Raw genomic sequence first — 22,073 nt, 5'->3', positions numbered from 1 at the left:
CAGTCCGCCCTTCATGGTGGTGTAAATCTCCATACAATATGAGTATTGTCTAAAGGACTGACCTGTTGTCAGAGGTATAGATGCCAGTGCCAAAGACAGGGCAAGTATTTTGTGCCCCCGAAGCCATGGACCATTACCGTTCCCTCCGTCCATTCTCACAGTCCATGCTCTTAACCCTTTATTGCCTAGGTTCATCCATTGCATTGTAATAAAACACTGCTGTAGTTATTGTAAGGCTGTGTTCACATTCACGCACTTTCTGTCTCTTATGTTCCATGGAGTTCAAAAGGCACTGAGAATGGATGTCACTCCAGGAACAAGCGGGATTCATGTGCAGAAGTATCTATATGTATCAGTTATATAATCGGGAGCAGAGGGATCCCAATGATGATAATGGGGGCATTTGTGGAAGTTTTAGCAGAAGATAAAGTTCTTTTTTCTGTTCTATAAACTGATACATAACAGAACTCCCACATAATAATAAATGCTTCTCATCTGCATCCGTTTACACCATTAATATAACTGATTTTTTTGCACATGAATTCCAATCATCTGCTCCTCTTTAGTAATACATCCCTGCCAACATTTCTCATGTAGGTCCTCCTGCCCTGCAGCCGGCCTGCATAGACTGATACAGTCATGGCTAAAAGTGTTGGCACCCTTGAATTTTTTCATCCATTTTATATGGATCCCTGTAGACCATAGATCCCCAACCTGTGCCTCCCCGGCCCTTGATGTGCTGCTCTCAGCTGTCTGCCAGCTTGGGACATTAGCACCAGGTCTACCTAACGGCTATGAAGAGGTCTTCAGATGGTGAATAATGAGTAGCCCTGTACAGGAGAGCAGATCTGGATAGGGATGTGGTAGGAGACCCTGGATCTAGTATTCTGCCTCGGTGTGGTGGTTTCTGTGGAACGTTTTGGCTGTTATTATACCGGTAATGGGGGCTCCGGGGGTCACTACTGTGAGGGGGGCTGGATGATACTACTATACCGGACTCTCGATGTGGATCGTGACCCTCTCTCAGAGCTGGATGTGGCTCTCAACGTCAGAAGATCGAGTCTCATCTGCAAAACAGATGAGAATAGGGCACAATCTGAGTCTCATGGATCAGAAGCACTAGTTCATTTTTAAAATGGAGGGTTGCATGGATTAATGAAACACCAGGGGTCTGTGTGCTATCTCATAAAAAAAAATGTGTGACATGAATGTGTGAATATTGTCTTAGCTGCACAGCCAGTCATACACTATCTCTGCTGCTGCCTATGCAGAGCGCAGAAGTCAAGGTGACCTTGACATGCTCTTCCTCTCTACATGGACAGCGACTATATATATCCATAGTAGAGAAAATAAGTATTTGATTTGCTGACGATTTTGCAAGTTTTGCCACCTACATAGAATGGAGAAGTCTGTAATTTATATTGTAAGGAACTTCAACTGTGACAGAATAAAAGAAATCCAGAAAATCTCATTATATGATTTATAAATAATTAGCATATTATTGCATGAGATAAGTATCTGATACAATAAAAACCAGAACCACATGTGTCCTGCAGGATTGTAATCCATGACAGCATAGTTTGTCACTAAGGCTATGTCCGCACGCTGCGTTCTGGTTTGACAACAAAACTGCACCCTCTGACAGACGGACAACTGTAACTCTGGGTCTGACAAAAAACACTGCAAAAACGCATTGCCATGTTTTTGTTAATGCGTTTTTTTAAACTGACTGAAGTGAGCCGCAGGTGGAGGAGTCACCTGAGTGACATCACCGCGGATTGCGTGGCTCACTTCAGTCGCGACCTGAACCTCACAGCGCTGAACCCATGACATCACTGCCGCGACACACACCATACTGTAGGGCCCACAGCTGTGACATCAGGGGTTCACCCGAGTTCATTCTGATCGCGCCGCTCTGCCTACACTTACAGCGAGCAGTCATGTTCTATGGCACTCGCTGTGAGCGTCAGATGTAGCAGAGCTGAATCACTGTGGGACCTCATGTGGATTACTTCAGACCTGGAGGGTGTTTGGGGAAATTAAAGTGGTGACAGAGGGGCTTTGTATTTTATTTAAAAAAAAGGATTTTTAGCTGTTTGTGGTTATTTACTTTCACTTACAGATTAATCATGAGGGGTGTCTCAGAGACGCCTGCCATGATTAATATAGGACTTAGTGGCAGCTATGGGCTGCTATTAACCCCGTATTACCCGGATTTGCCACCGCACCAGGGTAATTGGAAAGAGCCAGATAAAGTCCCGGGACTGTTGCATCTAATGGCTTCGGCAAGTACGGGCGGCTGCTGGCTGATATTTTTAGGCTGGGGGGCTCCCAATAATGTGGGTCTCCCCAGCCAGAGAATACCAGCCCCCAGCTGTGAGGCTTTATCTTGGCTGGGTATCAAAATTGGGTGGGAACCGCACGCCATTTTTTTAAAATTATTTATTTATTTTCTTGTACGATATAGACCCTCCCCACTGGCGGCTGTGATTGGTTGCAGTCAGACAGCTGTGACTCAGCATGGGAGCATGTCTGATGGCAACCAATCACAGATGGGGAGGAGTGAATATCCATGAGCCTAATAAGCGAGTGCAGTGAATATGTAATGAGGCTAATGAGTGGGTCAGGAAGAAGAATGAGAGGCCGCAGGAGCAGTGTGACAGCCATTCCAGGTGAGTATGAAGCGGAGAGACAGATTTTCACTCCTGCAATGTTTTTTTTTATCCTGGAACAAAGTGGGTGACCAGCGTTTTTTATGACAAGAAGGCAGGTACATCGCATACAAAACGCAACCCATTTGCTACCATGCGTTTTGCCATTCATTTTTCATCCCCTCACTGAGTTTTGGGTGAAAAAATGTGATAAAAAAAGAATGAACATGCTGCTTTTTTTGTCAAAAATGTTGACAAATATTTGACAAATAAAACACTGCCAAATAAACTGCAACGTGTGCATGGAAATTCTGATTTCTCATACTTTGCTGACAATGCAAAAGCATGCAATCTGTCATTGACACAGTGCAGTTTAAAACGAGACCAAAACGCAAGAAAAAAAATGCAACATGTGCACATAGCCTTACCGTAATCTTTGAGACTGTGGTCCCAGCTCTCTTCAGGTCAGTGACCAGGTCCTCCCGTCTAGATCTGGGCTGATTCTTGACCTTTCTCAGAATCACTTTACCCTAAGACGCGAGATCTTGCATGGAGCCCCAGACCGAGTAAGAGTGACTGTCATCTTGTGTTTCTTGCATTTTCTAATAACTGCGCCAACAGTTGATGCCTTCTCACCAAGCTGCTTGCCTCTTGTCCTATAGCCCTTCCCAGCCTTGTGCAAGTCTACAATGTTGTGCCTGGTGTCCTTAGACAGCTCTTTGGCCATGGTGGAGATGTTGGAGTGTGATTGTGTGGACAGGAGTCTTGTATACAAGTAACAAGATCAAACAGGTATTGAGTGCAGAGTAGGAGAAAAAAATGACAGGTCAGTGAGCGCAGAATTCTTTCTGTTGGTCGGTGAACAAACACTTTTTTTCATGCAATAAAATGCAAATTAATTATTTAAAAATCATATAATGGGATTTTTTCTGGATTTCTTGGGGGGTTCTGTGTCACAGTTACCTGCGATAAAAGTTTCAGACCGTTTCACTCTTTGTAGGTGGGAGAATTTTCAACATTAGCAAATACTTATTTTCTCCACTGTATGTATGGAGCACTTTGTCATCTCAATCTCTGAATATGTAGAGCGCAGGAGCCTGACATAGTTATCTCGACCTCTGCGCTCTGCATAGGCACTGCAGTCAGAAGTGGCAGACTGCTTTATTTTGTATGAAGCCTCTGCTCTCGGGGTGCTGAGTGTTCACTGCTCCCGTGAGCTGTTAGAAGCGGCGTTTCCCAGTCGTTCAGTGAAGATTTCCTAAACGCTGGTCTTTCTGTCCCGAATCGCATTGATTGTAAGCCAGATCCAACGTTTTACATCACCCATAGAATTTATAACTGACCCAAAGAAGTCTGTAACGCTCGCCGATGGGGGGTGGTGCTACAGCGAGCTAGAAGTGTACCCAGTGGACCACAGGGAGATTCCAGGCCTCTAACAGGACTGTGGCAGCTAACCCCCAGAACAGGGGCGGACACAGGAGCACACAGGACGGAGTCTGAATTGTAGACAGGGACCACCAGGTGGCTCAAGGCAGACAACACAGGCAGGATGGACAGGCAGAGTCTCTTGCACCAACAGGGCGGGACGGACAGGCAAAGTCACTAGTACCAACAAGGCAGGACGGACAGGCAGCAGGTATGAGCAGGACAGGACTGGAACCAGGTGCCAACAGGCAAGACGGTCTGGTAGCCAGACACGGGCAGGACAAGCCTGGAACCAGGTGCCAACCGGCAAGACGGTCTGGTAGCCAGGCACGGGCAGGACAGGACTGGAACCAGGTGCCAACAGGCAAGACGAGCTGGTAGCCAGGCACGGGCAGGACAAGCCTGGAACCAGGTGCCAACAGGCAAGACGGTCTGGTAGTCAGGCACGGGCAGGACAGGACTGGAACCAGGTGCCAACAGGCAAGACGAGCTGGTAGCCAGGCACGGGCAGGACAAGCCTGGAACCAGGTGCCAACAGGCAAGACGGTCTGGTAGTCAGGCACGGGCAGGACAGGACTGGAACCAGGTGCCAACAGGCAAGACGAGCTGGTAGCCAGGCACGGGCAGGACATGACTGAAACCAGGTGCCAACATGCAAGAGGCGCTGCTAGCCTAGGTACGGATAGGACAAGACTGGAACCAGGTGCCAACAGGCAAGACGGTCTGGTAGCCTAGGTACGGACAGGGTGACCTGACAACTGACTAGACAGAATTCAACTGACTAAACTGATGGGGTTGAACAGGCAACTCCCAAAATGGGAGCTTGCCTTAAATGCAGACATTTTCTAGGAGTGACGCGCTGGCGTTTTAAGAGATGGGCAGCGTCAAGAGAGCGCACCCCTTAGAAGCGCTCCCGGAAGTCCTGTGACACGCGCACATACTCCGGGAGGCGGGAGGAGGAGAAGCCCACGTGGAGGATAGACAGGGACGCTGGGCAGCGTATAAGGACCTGACCATGGTGGTGAGCCAGAGCACTCCCATGCAGGAGGAGGAGGAGAGCAGAGACACAGCGTTACGAAATCTAAGAGGGGAAACCCTGTATCACGACCATTCTCACCTCCAGTGACTGCCCGGAGTGCACCACTTGTGTGAGGGGCACAGTAGCTGCACTAGATGATGCCATATTACACACCACAGTCGGGTGACACTACACCATGATAACACTATCTGTCTCTTCAATTCTTTACAGCTAAATGGGAAAATCCATTTGACACCAAATGGGCAAAAGAGGGAGAATTTCACATCGATGAGAAAAAAATTGTGAAGATGCCATTTATCAGCAGAAAACGAAGGTACAAAGTGGCCTTCACCGATGAGGCCACCGTGGTCTCCATACCCTGTAATGGAGATACCGATGCCTTATTCATCCTGCCAGAGACAGGGGAGGCATTCGAAATACAACAGAAGGTTAATGAAGAAGCAATTCATAGCTGGGAAAAATCAATGCACAAGAGGTAAAGGAATATCTACAACCGCAATTATAATCCGCCCCCATCAACTGCTAATTTGTATTACTAAAAAAAGTACAAATGTTCTGTTGTTTTTAATAAACTAATGAGAAAAGAACAATGTAAATAACTGAACACCAGTCATGTAACAAGTGGTTTCTCCAAATCCTGAAAAAAAGCTACTTCAATTGATTCCTGCAGTTTCAGAAGCATTCCAGCCTTTATAACCAGCACCTTTAATTCTTTACCCCTCTGGCTGTTATGACCAGCATCTTTAGTATGTTACCCCTCTGGCTGTTATGACCAGCATCTTTAGTGCTTTGCTCCTCTGGCTGTTATGACCAGCATCTTTAGTACTTTGCTCCTCTGGCTGTTATGACCAGCATCTTTAGTACTTTGCTCCTCTGGCTGTTATGACCAGCATCTTTAGTACTTTACCCTTTTGGCTGTTATGACCAGCATTTTTAATTCATTACCCCTATGGCTGTTATGACCAGCATCTTTAGTACATTACCCCTCTGGCTGTTATGACCTGCACCTTTACTTATTTACCCCACATGCTGTTATGACCAGCATCTTTAGTACTTTACCCCTCTGGATGTTATGACTAGCACTTTTACTTCTTTACCCCTCTAGCTGTTATGACCAGCATCTTTAGTTCTTTAATCCTTGGGTTGTTGTGGCCAGCATCTTTAGTTCTTTACCCCTATAGCTGTTATGACCAGCATCTTTAGTATGTTACCCCTCTGGCTGTTATGATCTGCATCTTTAGTACTTTACCCTTTTGGCTGTTATGACCAGCATCTTCAGTACTTTACTTTTCTGCTTGTTATGACTAGCATCTTTAGTACTTTACCCCTCTGGCTGTTATGTCCAGCATTTTTAATTCATTACCCCTATGGCTGTTATGACCAGCATCTTTAGTACATTACCCTCTAGCTGTTATGACCTGCATCTTTACTTATTTACCCCACATGCTGTTATTACTAGCATCTTTAGCACTTTGCTCCTCTGGCTGTTATGACCAGCATCTTTAGTACTTTACTCCTCTGGCTGCTATGACCAGCATCTTTACTTCTTACCCCTTTGGCTGTTATGACCAGCATCTTTAGTACTTTACCCCTCGGGTTGTTATGGCCAGCATCTTTAGTTCTTTACCCCTATAGCTGTTATGACCAGCATCTTTAGTATGTTTCCCCTCTGGCTGTTATGATCTGCATCTTTAGTACTTTACCCCTATGGCGGTTATGACCAGCACCTTTAGTACTTTACCCCTCTGGCTGCTATGACCAGCATCTTTAGTTCTTTACTCCTATGGCTGTTATGACCAGCATCTTTAGCTATTTACCCCTCTGAATGTTATGACCAGTATTTTTACTTCTTTGCCTATGTGGCTGTTTTGGCCAGCATCTTTAGTACTTTACCCCTCTACCTGTTATGACCAGCATTTTTAGTTCTTTACCCCTCTGGCTGTTATGACCAGCATCTTTAGTATGTTACCCCTCTGGCTGTTATGTGTTGTGACCTGCATCTTCAGTACATTACCCCTATGGCTGTTATGACCAGTATCTTTAGTACTTTACCCCTCTGGCTGTTATGACCAGCATCTTTAGTACTTTACCCCTCTGGCTGTTATGACCAGCATCTTTAGTAGGTTACCCCTCTGGCAGTTATAACCTGCTGCAAATATGATACATAGTCAGATACCGGCTTGTGACAGTTAACTTGAGGAGCCTTCGCCCAATCCTCATGTCTTCACCCAATATTCAATGTCCAATCCCCTGGGAGATTTATATTTGGCCCATAGATCTTAACATCTCATTTATATATGTAAAAAAAGATGTGGATTGCTCTGTAATAATGTCGGATCGCAGATTTCAAGGTACATTTTAATTAACTTTCTATGACCGACGTGCCCATATTGACGGCTCAGGACTCCGGAGTCAGGAGGATAGATCTTACTGACGATTCCCTTTTAATCACAGTCTGTCTGTGTCTGTTTAGTTATATCAATACTTTTCTAACTTTCTTTAGAAAGAAACAATTCTCACTCCTTAATAGTTTTTTACCATAACTGAGAGGAAGTTGTATCCGCAGGCGGCCATTATTGAGGCTATGGAGGATGGTCTTTAGTCACCCGGTCACCCACTATAAATACACAGCCTCTTCCCTCTCCTCTTTTGCTTCTGTCACTCATATATTTGCTTCTCATAATCACCTAACCCTATGTCTACTTTTCCATTTCGGAGTAATATGAGGGCACTGCTGTAGTCAGGTAGTCATTCTTATACGCACCATGATATTAGGAATATAAACTTCTCTTGGTATGTCCACTTCTTCAAAGAGGACACGGGCTGGAAGGAGAGGACTATACCGGACATATAGAACATATACTGTATCCTTCATTATCTGTATGCCTAATCAAGTATGTTCCTCATCCCCCCTCTCTATATTAGACCCCATTGTGTATAGATCTGTGTATAGGGGGTCCGGTTTGGCAGCTGTAGGGACACGTAACAGACGGGGGGCAGGGATTGTATTATTACAGAACGGTCCATGTTCGGAGGTTTCCGCCCTATGAAGCATCTTCACATTATCTTACGAGGTCCGCGGGTCATATATCATCTGTAATTCTGTTCCTCTTCATTGTACACAGAGATGTGGACATATTTCTCCCCAAATTCTCTGTCGCCGGTACTTACCACCTTAGGCCTGCGCCACACATCCGTGCCTCCGGTACGTTTTTGGCATTTTTTACACGTACCGGAGACACGTGCTGATGTTGACACAGTATTTTTAATATAAAAAGCCTCACGTCAGTGTTTGCGCACGGAGCGTGTGTCCGTTCCGTGCGTACGTTTGAGCGTGCCGAAAAAGCGCTGACATGTCCGTTTTCCACCGGCATAACGTCCTCACGGATCCATTAAATCCTATGGGTCCGTGTTTACACGTACGTGATACGGATGGCCTCCGTATGCTATCCGTGTGGTCCGTGTCCGTGTTTTCATTAGAAAGGTTGTTACAATCTCAAATACTTTCAGGTGGCGTAGCTAACATATTTTTTTTGCACAAAACTAACTATGCATTTGCAGAAGGAGTGAGCAAGCAAGCAGTTGTAGTTCTGTGTATTGAAAGATATATTTTGAGCACAATTTCGGCTTCGAAATATAATAATGGCACCACGGGTGGACACGGAGAAACTGATAACAGCTGTCGAGACTCACCCACCATTATGGGATACACGTGTTGATGGTTACCATGACCGACTGACAGTTGACCGCCATTGGAATCAAGTAGCTGAGGAAGTGTACCCCAATAATGCATGGGCTAGATGTTCGCCTGCAAAGCGTGCTAAATATGGTAAGTTGTTGTATGTTTTTATATTTATTTATTTAATATATATATTAGGATTTTTCAAATAATTACAAACTGTGAATGTTTTGTTATAGTTATGTTGTCTTTTAGTTAAAAAATCTTTGTGAAGAATTGGTATATGTACTACTCTATATATTAAGTTCATGTTAAATTTTTAAAAAGTTAACCAAACATTTCATAACTAACAAAAATCAAAGTATACTTATTTTTGTAATCTGACTTTGAATTCTTCATGAAGTTAATTAATTAACTGATTAAACTGTCATGTGTTTTTAAATTCCCTGTTTTATTAGTCTAATTTCAGTATCACAATTTCAATTCATGTTTTTTTATTTTTAATATTTTTTTTTAATTTAGTTAAATAACATTTCAATATCATGACCTACATGAATAAAATAATATTTCTAATATTTTTTTGCCAAATGATATTGCTCTAAAAAAAAAAGGAAAATTTAAATATATATGACAATTACTTCAAAGATAATTTATCAGAAATATTATTTTGTTATGTGTGAATGTCTAAAAATGCTTTTGAATGAAGAATATATAAAAAAATGTTTTTTCCTCAAAAGTATTTGGCCAACATTATTTTGTTAAATTGTATATTACATTTAGCAAACATTATTTTAATTAATGTGTGCAGATTTATGGTGAATGTTGCAAGTGACATATTTATTTAAATTACACAGTTGACTTGGTCAAAAGGCGTTGGCGTTCAGCACGTGATCAGTACCGAAGGGAGTACAACCCTATACCATCCTCATCCAGCCAAGGCCGCAAACGCAGATATGTTTATTATCTATATATATAATTGCCTTATTCTGTCTGTCTGTCTGTCTGTCTATCTGTCTGTCTGTCTGTCATGCTCCAAAATTGTGTCCTTACGGTGACACAAAGCTGATTGGACGCTGGGCTCGCCATGGCCCCGCCCCCCGCACGGATTGGCCGCTCGCCTCGGCTCCTCCCCCGCACGGATTGGCCGCTCGCCTCGCCTCGGGTCCGCCCCCCCAGCACGGATTGGTTACCACTCACACTCAGACTCACATGCACACTCACACTCAGACTCACACTCAGACTCACATGCACACTCAGACTCAGACTCAGACTCACACGCACACTCACACGCACACTCACACGCACACTCACATGCACACTCACACTCAGACTCACACTCAGACTCACACTCAGACTCACACTCAGACTCACACTCAGACTCACACTCACACGCACACTCAGACTCACACGCACACTCAGACTCACACGCACACTCAGACTCACACTCAGACTCACACGCACACTCACACTCAGACTCACACTCAGACTCACACTCACACTCAGACTCAGACGCACACTCACACGCACACTCACACTCACACTCAGACTCACACTCACATGCACACTCAGACTCACACGCACACTCAGACTCACACGCACACTCAGACTCACACTCAGACTCACACGCACACTCACACTCAGACTCACACTCAGACTCACACTCACACTCAGACTCAGACTCAGACTCACACGCACAATCAGACTCACACTCACACTCACACGCAGACTCACACGCAGACTCACACGCACAATCAGACTCACACTCACACGCACACTCACATGCACACTCACATGCACACTCAGACTCACACGCACACTCAGACTCACACGCACACTCAGACTCACACTCACAATCAGACTCACACTCACACTCACAGTCAGACTCACACGCACACTCACACGCACTCGCACACTCACACTCACACGCACACGCACACTCAGACTCACACTCAGACTCACACTCAGACTCAGACTCACACGCACACTCACACGCACACTCAGACTCACACGCACACTCAGACTCACACGCACACTCACACGCACACTCAGACTCACACGCACACTCAGACTCACACTCAGACTCAGACTCACACTCACACTCACACACAGACTCACACACTCACACGCACACTCACACTCACACGCACACTCACATGCACACTCACACTCACACGCACACTCACACTCACACTCACACGCACTCACACTCACACTCACACTCACACTCAGACTCACACTCAGACTCACACGCACACTCACACGCACACGCACACTCAGACTCACACTCACACGCACACTCACACGCACACTCACACGCACACTCACACGCAGACTCACACGCACAATCAGACTCACACTCACACTCACACGCAGACTCACACGCAGACTCACACGCACAATCAGACTCACACTCACACGCACACTCACATGCACACTCACATGCACACTCAGACTCACACGCACACTCACATGCACACTCACATGCACACTCACATGCACACTCAGACTCACACGCACACTCAGACTCACACGCACACTCAGACTCACACTCACAATCAGACTCACACTCACACTCACAGTCAGACTCACACGCACACTCACACGCACTCGCACACTCACACTCACACTCACACGCACACGCACACTCAGACTCACACTCAGACTCACACTCAGACTCACACTCACACTCAGACTCACACGCACTCACACTCACACTCAGACTCACACTCAGACTCACACTCAGACTCACACTCAGACTCACACTCAGACGCACACTCAGACTCACACTCAGACTCACATGCACACTCACACTCACACGCACACGCACACTCAGACTCACACTCAGACTCACACTCACACTCACACTCACACTCACACTCACACTCACACGCACACTCACACTCACACGCACACTCACACGCACTCACACTCACACTCAGACTCACACTCAGACTCACACTCAGACGCACACTCAGACTCACACTCAGACGCACACTCAGACTCACACGCACACGCACACTCACACGCACACTCACACGCACACTCACACGCACTCACACTCAGACTCACACTCAGACTCACACTCACACGCACACTCAGACTCACACGCACACGCACACTCACACGCACACGCACACGCACACTCACACTCACACTCACACTCACACTCACACTCACACGCACACTCACACGCACACTCACACGCACACTCAGACTCACACTCAGACTCACACACACTCACACTCACACTCACACTCACACACACTCACACTCACACTCAGACTCACACGCACACTCACATGCACACTCACATGCACACTCACATGCACACTCAGACTCACACGCACACTCACACTCACACTCAGACGCACACTCACACTCAGACTCACACGCACACTCAGACTCACACGCACACTCAGACTCACACGCACACTCAGACTCACGCACACTCAGACTCACACTCAGACTCACACGCACACTCACACTCACACTCAGACTCACACTCACACGCACACTCACACTCACACTCACACTCACACGCACACTCACACACACACTCACACGCACACTCACATGCACACTCAGACTCACACGCACACTCACACGCACACTCAGACGCACACTCAGACTCAGACTCACACTCAGACTCACATGCACACTCACACTCAGACTCACACGCACACTCAGACTCACACTCAGACTCACACTCAGACTCACACGCACACTCACACTCAGACTCACACTCACTCACACTCAGACTCACACTCAGACTCACACTCAGACTCACACGCACACTCACACGCACACTCACACTCACACTCACACTCAGACTCACACGCACACTCAGACTCACACTCAGACTCACACGCACACTCACACTCACACTCACACTCACACTCAGACTCACACTCACACTCACACTCACACTCACACTCACACTCAGACTCAGACTCAGACTCACACTCAGACTCACACGCACACTCACACGCACACTCACACGCACACTCACACTCAGACTCACACTCAGACTCTTACTCACACTCACACGCACACTCACACTTTCACACTCACATCAGATCGCATCCACGTCCTGCAGCGGCGGAACACACACATCAGATCGCATCCACGTCCTGCAGCGGCGGAACACACACACCTCACACACACATAAGAACAGACACACACACACACACACACACACACACATCAGATCACACTCACTCTCACACACACCTCACACACACATCAGTTCGCATCCACATACTCACAACATCCCGTGATATCGCTTGCTTCTCGGCGGCGATACTGTGCTGTGAGCTTCCAGGACCTGCTGGAGGATCACATGGCCGGAAGCATGTGGTATCTCCAGATGTTGTGAGTGTGTCAGCGCGTATGTGCGATATCGTCAGTGTGCGTGTGTATGCGATCGGATGTGTGTGAGTGTGTGTGAGTGTATGCGATCGGATGTGTGTGAGTGTGTGTGTGTGTGTGTGAGTGTATGCGATCGGATCTGTGAGTGTCGGCAGAGGAGCACGGCGTGCAGCACAGCTGCTGGGACCGCCCACCGGTGGGCACAGGGAGAAGTGGGGTGTGTGTGTGAGTGTATGCGATCATATGTGTGCGTGTTTACTGTCTGATGTGTGACTGTGGAGCACGATGGGGGGTGCACAGCATGGGGGATGGAGCACGATGGGGGGTGCACAGCATGGGGGATGGAGCACGATGGGGAGTGCGCAGCATGGGGGATGGAGCACGATGGGGAGTGTGCAGCATGGGGGATGGAGCACGATGGGGGGTGCGCAGCATGGGGGATGGAGCACGATGGGGGGTGTGCAGCATGGGGGATGGAGCACGATGGGGAGTGCGCAGCATGGGGGATGGAGCACGATGGGGAGTGCGCAGCATGGGGGATGGAGCACGATGGGGAGTGCGCAGCATGGGGGATGGTGCACGATGGGGAGTGCGCAGCATGGGGGATGGAGCACGATGGGGTGTGCGCAGCATGGGGGATGGAGCACGATGGGGGGTGCGCAGCATGGGGGATGGAGCACGATGGGGAGTTTGCAGCATGGGGGATTGGAGCACGATGGGGAGTGCGCAGCATGGGGGATGGAGCACAATGGGGAGTGCGCAGCATGGGGGATGGAGCACGTTTGGGAGTGCGCAGCATGGGGGATGGAGCACGATGGGGAATGCGCAGCATGGGGGATGGAGCACGATGGGGAATGCGCAGCATGGGGGATGGAGCACGATGGGGAATGCGCAGCATGGAGGATGGAGCACAATGGGGAGTGGGGATGGAGCACGATGGGGGGGTGCGCAGCATGGGGGATGGAGCACGATGGGGGTGGACCACGATGGGGGGTGCACACCTCCCCCCAAAACACACACACACACTGCCACACACGCACTGCACAACACACCACACACACACTGGGAACCACAAACACCACCCTACACAGACACCCACACACACAGACAACGCCGCAGACACACAACACTCAACACACAAACACCGTGGCACACACAAATATACGCACATACCGCACAACACACACATTGCACAAAACATACCTCCCCCCCAAAAGACACACACACACACCCACACAAACCGCGCAACACACACACACAACGATACAGACACACAGCGCTCCACAAATAACGACACACAACGCAACACACAAACAACACCGCTCTCACCCCCCGCTACACCCAGACAACACCCAGAACATGTACAGCCCCTACACATACACTTGGTAACTACACACAACAACATCTATATATATAACAAAAATCATACATTAACTACACAATACGTAAATTCTAGAATACCCGATGCGTAGAATCCGGCCACCTTCTAGTGAACAAATAAGCTTCCTAGCACCCATCTTAGAAGTAACACAGTAAAAAAAAAAAAAAATGCAACATTCATTTACTTCATTAAGATAATTGTACAAATATAAATGTTAAGATTGTAATATGTTGTCTCATTTCTTATAGAACGGAGGATAATCTAGACGATTCAGATGATCAACCAACAGCAGGTCCCTCTGCTACAGCCACCTCAGCATCAGAACAAGAACCTGGCAGAGAAGACAGTGAAAATCCAGAGATTCAACAAGATGCAGCAGCAGCAACTGAATCACATGAGGGTGGGACAGAGAGGGCACAAACCAACACCCAAGGCTCATCCACACAACAAACAACCACACCAGCTACACAATCAACACAAACTAATGTACTTCCACGTTTTGCACCACAACCTCTACGTGCAAGAAGAATCCGCAGACCTGAGGAAATGAGATCCTTACCGGAAATAATTGACACACGCATTATTCACATAATGAACACTCTAATTCCAGAAACAGATGCCGAGCGCTTTTGTCGGTCTTTATCTTCTAGCTTAACCAAAATTCCATCCGATAGGCAGGAACGTGTACGTGCTGCTATGCTGACCCTACTGTCAGCTAGTCAGGCAGAACAGGAACCAGTGAGAGTATATGAGGCCATAGAAAATTGGCGTACCATTATGCAACAACATACAGTCCCAAACACAACAGACAATCAAAATACAATTTCAACACAAACAACAATGGCAACTGTAATAGTCAATAATCCAGTATTACAACAATCTGGTCAACCTTCAATTGCTTCAAGTACGTTATTCCCAACACCAATTAGACAAGGGTATGTTGCAACCAATACTGGTGCCTTAAGCACTGTACAAAGTGCTACCTCACAGCAACCCATGAACTATATGAATTTACAACCCACTCCAAGTACTAGTTACTTTACTCAACCCACAAATATTGGTGGTTTACCTAACTTGTTTCCTGGTTCAACATACCCACAATCATTCATGATGCCTCATTATCCAATCTCAACTATGTTACCTACACCACACTTACAAACATCAGTCAACTATCCTCAAGGTCAACAACATACACACACACAATACCCAATTACCCATGTAGATCCACAGGTGTACTCAACAACAGGCAATGTGTTGGGACAAACAAGCATGCAACAGACTGTTCCACACACTACTGTAGTTAGTAATAGGAATGTTGTTCAGCAATCAACTGCTTCCATTCCTGAAAATACCATTTCTGAGGCCACACAAAACAACATACTCAGCAACACTCAGGTTACTTCACTAGAAGATCTTGTTGACTTATGATACACATTTTTGGTAATCTTTACATTCAAACAACAAATATGATGAATGTGTCAAAATTTAAAAAAAGAGGGATTTCCAAAAATGTGTAAACTCTGAGTTTAAAAAAAAAACAAAACATGTGTGATTATATTTAGTGACGGATCACATATATGTTTGATGGCATGGTTTTTTTTTTTATTTTAGGAACACATTTGTACCCAACCAATTTGATGGTTAGATTACTTCTTATATTCTCAAAACACAGTTTACATTTATTATGTCTATGTCAATGTCCAACATGAGACCAACTTAATTGGTCGACAATTTTTCAACATTGTAAGCAATGCACACATTTTTGAAAATGTACTCTTGTAAGTAAAGTATAATTTTAATTTTAGAAAGAATACCATAAAAATTTACATTTTGAAAAATTTAACAGAAGATGAACAATATGTTCATTTTTTATTTTGATGTGAAAAAATAACAGCATTACTTTATGGATTAATATGCTTATTATTAATAAAAAAATATGTTTGTGAAAAAAACTATCATCTTTATTATTTAAATTTTTAAATAATATTGCATTTTTTCAATAGACGTTTAACATTATTAATGTTGTAAGTTTAAAATAACAAAAAAAACATGATATTAACACAGAAATTTACAAAAACATACATACAACATTCAGAAATCCATGTTGTTAACAGAAATGTCAGTTGATGATTAACGCATTTTCACTTTAATACAAGTAAGATTTAAGCTCTTAGATGTTCAGAAAAAATTATACATTTTCTTATAAGAAAAAATAATACATTTTTATCTAAATAAATCCATGACAATCTTAACAAACATCACTATTATTATTATCATCAAAAAAATTAAAGTAATCAGTAAATAAATTTCTAATTTGTAAACCAGATGTCACGGAATTATGAGACATAGGTTCACCTGTTGGATTAACAACATGGTTTATCTGAAATTCATCATCCACATAAGTTCCTCCTTCATGTATCCGACAGAAATTGTGAAGCACTATGGTAGCCTTGAGGACAGATGTGACAAAGTTTGGCTGCAACTGAATAGTTGTCTGATAAATGCGCCATTTGTTAGCTAAAATACCAAATGCACACTCCACATAACGTCTTGCTTTAGTTAGCCGATTATTAAAGTACTGTTTCCTGTCATCAATGGATCTCCTTGGATATGGTCGCATAACATGTTTGGATAATGCAAATCCTGCATCTGCTACCATCACATATGGTGCCAACGGTCCAGATGTACCAGGTAGGGCAACTGGTGGGGGGATCAATAATGCATTTTCTTGCAGGCGTTGGGCTAATCTTGATGAACGGAAAATACGGGCATCTGAGGCACTACCATAGGCCCCAATGTCTGCATAAATAAAACGGTATTCTGTGTCAACCAATGCCAAAATAACAACGGAAAAAAACTTATGAAAATTGAAATAACGTGACCCAGAGTTTGGTGGTTTTTTAACTCTGAAATGCTTGCCATCCAAAGCTCCTATGCAGTTAGGAAAGTCCACAGAGTCCTTGAAGCCCTTAGAGATTTTAAACCAATCTTCTCTGTTTGGCTGAGGCATCATTTGTTCTTTTAAATGTTGCCATATCATGTCGCATGTGTGACGTACTATAACGGCAATGGTTGATCGACCCAACAAAAAATCAAAATGTAAAGCACTAAAAGATTGACCAGTCGCCAAGAATCTATGAAAACAAGACAAACAATGATTTACAATTAACAATATGTTATTTTAAATTAAAGCAATCAAAATAAAAAACAAACATTGATTCAAAACAGATATTACATCAATAAAGATCAATTACACATTTCAATGTGAAATATAACACATTTACAAAAAATTATAAAAAAAAAAAAATACCTCAGAGTCACCATAAATCTCTCCTCTGGGGAAATGGAAAGCCGCATCCAAGTGTCCTGATGTTGCAAATGAGGTCGTAAAATATTTAGTAAGTAATCAAAACTCTCAACTGACAAACGGCAGTATGAAAAAAACTTATCTGGGAAATTCCGTAACTCAAAAAATAAAGTATGGAAATGACCATGCATAGGCCGCATCATCATTAGTGGATGCACCCACAATCTGGTTCTTCTTACATTATCATATTGCAACATGTGCCGTCTAACGCCAAAACGACGAGATATAATCCAACATAAAAACACTAAGGCCTCCGTGGATAATGGCATTGCGAAAATTTTGTCACAACACATAGGTGCTCCAAGGCAAAATACAAGCAGGAAACAGTTTATAGTTAACTTATATTTATGTCCTAATCACATACACCTATGTGTCATTTAATTCCAAGTAATCACCATTATCTCAATGTGTGAAACATGTTAAACACGCACAAAAAACGGACTGCACACGGAACACACACTGACGTATTTCACGCACAGGAAAACGCACACACGTACACACGTATGACACACGATATGCATACGGACACTACACGGAGGGGAAAAACGGACTGCAAATACGGAACACGGATACAAAAAACGGACTACAGCAAACGTACGTTTTTTACACGTGAGTGTGGCAGAGGCCTTAATGAGATATTGAGCAACTTGAACCTAGATGACATCTTCTCAGGCAGCGCTGATCCATCTGGTATCACTGAAGGAGCCAATACAAGGATTTCTAAGGTAAATTTTATCTTCTCACAATAAATCTTAAGTCTTTATATTATAATAAGATCATTTTTTTCTCAACCTCTGTAGGTTTTCCGCAGAGCTGTGCGCAGCGTTAATGAGGAGGGACCGGAGGCGGCCGGCGGCACAGAGGTGAAGGGCACTCACGCAATGCTTCCTGCTCAACTCAAAATCCACCGTCCCTTTATTTTGTTATTATATGATCCCAAAACCAAAAGTGTTCTCTTCCCTGTAAGAGTCTCTAACCCCATAAATTAATTCTCTGCAAAAATAAAAGTTTCCTTCAATAAAATGTTACATTCACTCAATGTTGTCACTTATTTTATATAATTGTTATATTTATCATCTGACCATCTCCTGCCGTCCACCCCTGGAGATCACCGGAGAGGCACACGGTGCACCAAGGAAGGGGACGGCCGTCCCTTAGAAGTCACTCTCTCGAGTCTCCTGACATCTCAGGCCCCCCTCACCTCTTGCACCCCCTTGACCCCTCGAGAACCCTAACCTTTCAGGCCCCCTGACTCTCATGTCCCCTGGCTCCTTGGGCCCCCAGACCTCTCGGGACCCCTGGCTTCTTGAGCACCCTAACCTCTCAGGCCCCCCTGACCTCTTGAGTCCTCTGACCTCTCGGGCTCTATTATCTCTTGGGACCCCTGACCTTTTCGAGCCCCTTGACCTCTCGGGCCCTTTGACCTCTTGGGCCCTTTGACCTCTTTGGACCAATGATCTCTCAGGCCCCCTAACTTCTCAAGTTCCCTGACCTCTCAGGCCCCCTGACTTCTCGAGGCCCCTGACCTCTTGGGCCCCCTGACCTCTCTGCCCCCTGACCTCTCTGCTCCCTGACCTCTCGAGCCCCCGGCCTCTCTAACCCCCTGACCTCTCGAGCAGCCTGATCTCTCGAACCACCTGACCTCTTGAGCCGCCTGACCTTTCGAGCCACCTGACCTCTCGAGCCGCCTGATGTCTCGAACCACCTGACCTCTCGAGCCCCCTGATGTCTCGAACCACCTGGCCTCTCGAGCCGCCTGACCTTTCAAGCCGCCTCTTGAGCACCCTGACCTCTCTGCCCCCTGACCTCTCGAGCCGCCTGACCTCTCTGCCCCCTGACCTCTCGAGCACCCTGACCTCTCTGCCCCCTGACCTCTCGAGCTGCCTGACCTCTCTGCCCCCGACCTCTCGAGCTGCCTGACCTCTCTGCACCCTGACCTCTCGAGCCACCTGACCTCTCGGCCCTTTTGTGACTGCACAGTTTGCACGAATGATATGTTCACTGCCGCTCGGCCCGGCTCCCTCTGATGATTTTTATCGTTTGCAGTTTTCCCGGGAGCAAACAAGGCCATCCCCCATGTAAATAGACTGTGGCTCATCTTTGAGGAATAATTGTATTTGCACAAAACACAATTTTGTTTCAATAAATTGTTAGATGAGGAGGTCACCATCGCTGCTTCTGCAGGGACAATAAATGTCCCTGAAGAGTGAACTTTATACGTTTTATATAGAAATAAATGTTATATAAATTATACATATACACAACTCACAAATTATTTGGGGTGACATGTCAGGATGATCCTACAATGCCCTCTGACCTTTTCCGGGGACCTTAATGTGACCTTCTCTAATCTTTTGGATGCTCACGTCCAACTGTTTAATGTTTCAAGACTTTTTGCACAATTTGCTGATCTCTAGGAGCTTAATGGCAAAATTTACAACAGGTGTTTGATCCAGGAATCGCCCAATACATTTCAGGCTTCAGTTCGAATTGGTTTTAAACCGTCCTCCTCATCACACTGGTTACATTTTACATCAGGACACCTAACAATTGATCAGTAGCACCGCGCCATTACGAGGCAGGATGTTCTCAGATGTAAGTGACCATTTAGCTTACAGTGTCACAGAGTGTCACCAGCAGGTTGTACAGAGATACACAGAGACTGGAAGAGACACAGAAAAGCAGAGCAGTAGACACCGAGCTCAGAGCATCACAGAGTGTCACCAGCAGGTTGTACAGAGATACACAGAGACTGGAAGAGACACAGAAAAGCAGAGCAGTAGACACCGAGCTCAGAGCGTCACAGAGTGTCACCAGCAGGTTGTACACAGATACACAGAGACTGGAAGAGTCACAGGAAAGCAGAGCAGAAGACACTGAGCTTAGAGCATCACAGAGTGTCACCAGCAGGTTGTACACAGATACACAGAGACTGGAAGAGGCACAGAAAAGCAGAGCAGAAGACACTGAGCTTATAGCATCACAGAGTGTCACCAGCAGGTTGTACAGAGACACAGAGAGACTGGAAGAGTCACAGGAAAGCAGAGCAGAAGACACTGAGCTTAGAGCATCACAGAGTGTCACCAGCAGGTTGTACACAGATACACAGAGACTGGAAGAGGCACAGAAAAGCAGAGCAGAAGACACTGAGCTTAGAGCATCACAGAGTGTCACCAGCAGGTTGTACACAGATACACAGAGACTGGAAGAGGCACAGAAAAGCAGAGCAGAAGACACTGAGCTTAGAGCATCACAGAGTGTCACCAGCAGGTTGTACAGACAGACTACAAGAGTCACAGACAGAGAAGTGGTCATGAGCTTAGAGTGTCACCAACAGGTTGTACAGAGATACACAGAGACTGGAAGAGGCACAGAAAGGCAGAAAAGTTGACGTCATCTTGCTATATCCCACATCCTATACCCAATCAGCCCTTCAGTATCAGTTTCATAAATCCTTTAGTCTTTGGTGATTGTGTGTCCATATTGACATAACTCGTAGATGAATACCTCCATAGTCTAGATTATATTAGAGTAACATTGGAAAGTTTGGGGTTTTTTGTTCACTTTAGATAAATGACATCCAAAGCTGCATTCACAATTCTGCCGATTCCTCCTGGAAATGGTGGCAGACGGATTTTGGTCCCCAAACTGCCACCAGGTACAAATGAGGAAATCAGTTTGAGCTATAATCTACAAAATAAAGTCTGATCCTCATGTATCTAATTTGTTTGTGATTTGTTTTACATGACCTCAGTAAAATCTTGGCTGACGGCCACCATTTGGTAAAATTTTGGAGTGAAAAAGGGGGGAAAAAAATACTGAACAGCCCCCTCCTCTTCTGCCAAAACATCCCTATTCCCTTCTCTTAGGGGAAAAAAATTCCAAGGGAAATGGTGATTAAAAAAAAACGCCATTCCGACTTTGTTTTTCGGGTTTTGTTTTTCTGGGATTCATTGTGCAATAAGAATGACCTGGTAATATAATTCTCCTGGTCAGTGTCACTATACCGATACCAAACTTGCATAGTTTGTAGTTTTTATCGCGCATATATATATATATATATATATATATATATATATATATATGCAGTACAGACCAAAGTTTGGACACACCTTCTAATTCAATGAGGTGTCTTTATTTTCATTTTTTTTCTCTGAAAATTG

At 45.3% G+C, this 22,073-nt stretch overlaps 1 protein-coding gene across 1 annotated transcript in view; it reads left to right on the top strand.

The window, feature by feature from the left end:
• LOC142258146 (alpha-1-antitrypsin-like) overlaps positions 1–22,073 on the top strand; it is a 33,041-nt gene that overhangs the window by 5,489 nt on the left and 5,479 nt on the right. The window contains exons 3-6 of the mRNA XM_075330624.1: positions 5,326–5,590; positions 8,241–8,289; positions 18,537–18,635; positions 18,711–18,773. Coding sequence (XP_075186739.1) covers positions 5,326–5,590; positions 8,241–8,289; positions 18,537–18,635; positions 18,711–18,773 — 476 coding nt within the window. The remainder of the gene's footprint in view (positions 1–5,325; positions 5,591–8,240; positions 8,290–18,536; positions 18,636–18,710; positions 18,774–22,073) is intronic.

The sequence above is a fragment of the Anomaloglossus baeobatrachus genome, chromosome 12, assembly GCF_048569485.1.
Source record: "Anomaloglossus baeobatrachus isolate aAnoBae1 chromosome 12, aAnoBae1.hap1, whole genome shotgun sequence".
Taxonomy (NCBI): domain Eukaryota; kingdom Metazoa; phylum Chordata; class Amphibia; order Anura; family Aromobatidae; genus Anomaloglossus; species Anomaloglossus baeobatrachus.
The sequence above is the reverse complement of the archived record's forward strand: the minus strand, read 5'-3'. Positions and strand labels throughout refer to the sequence as shown.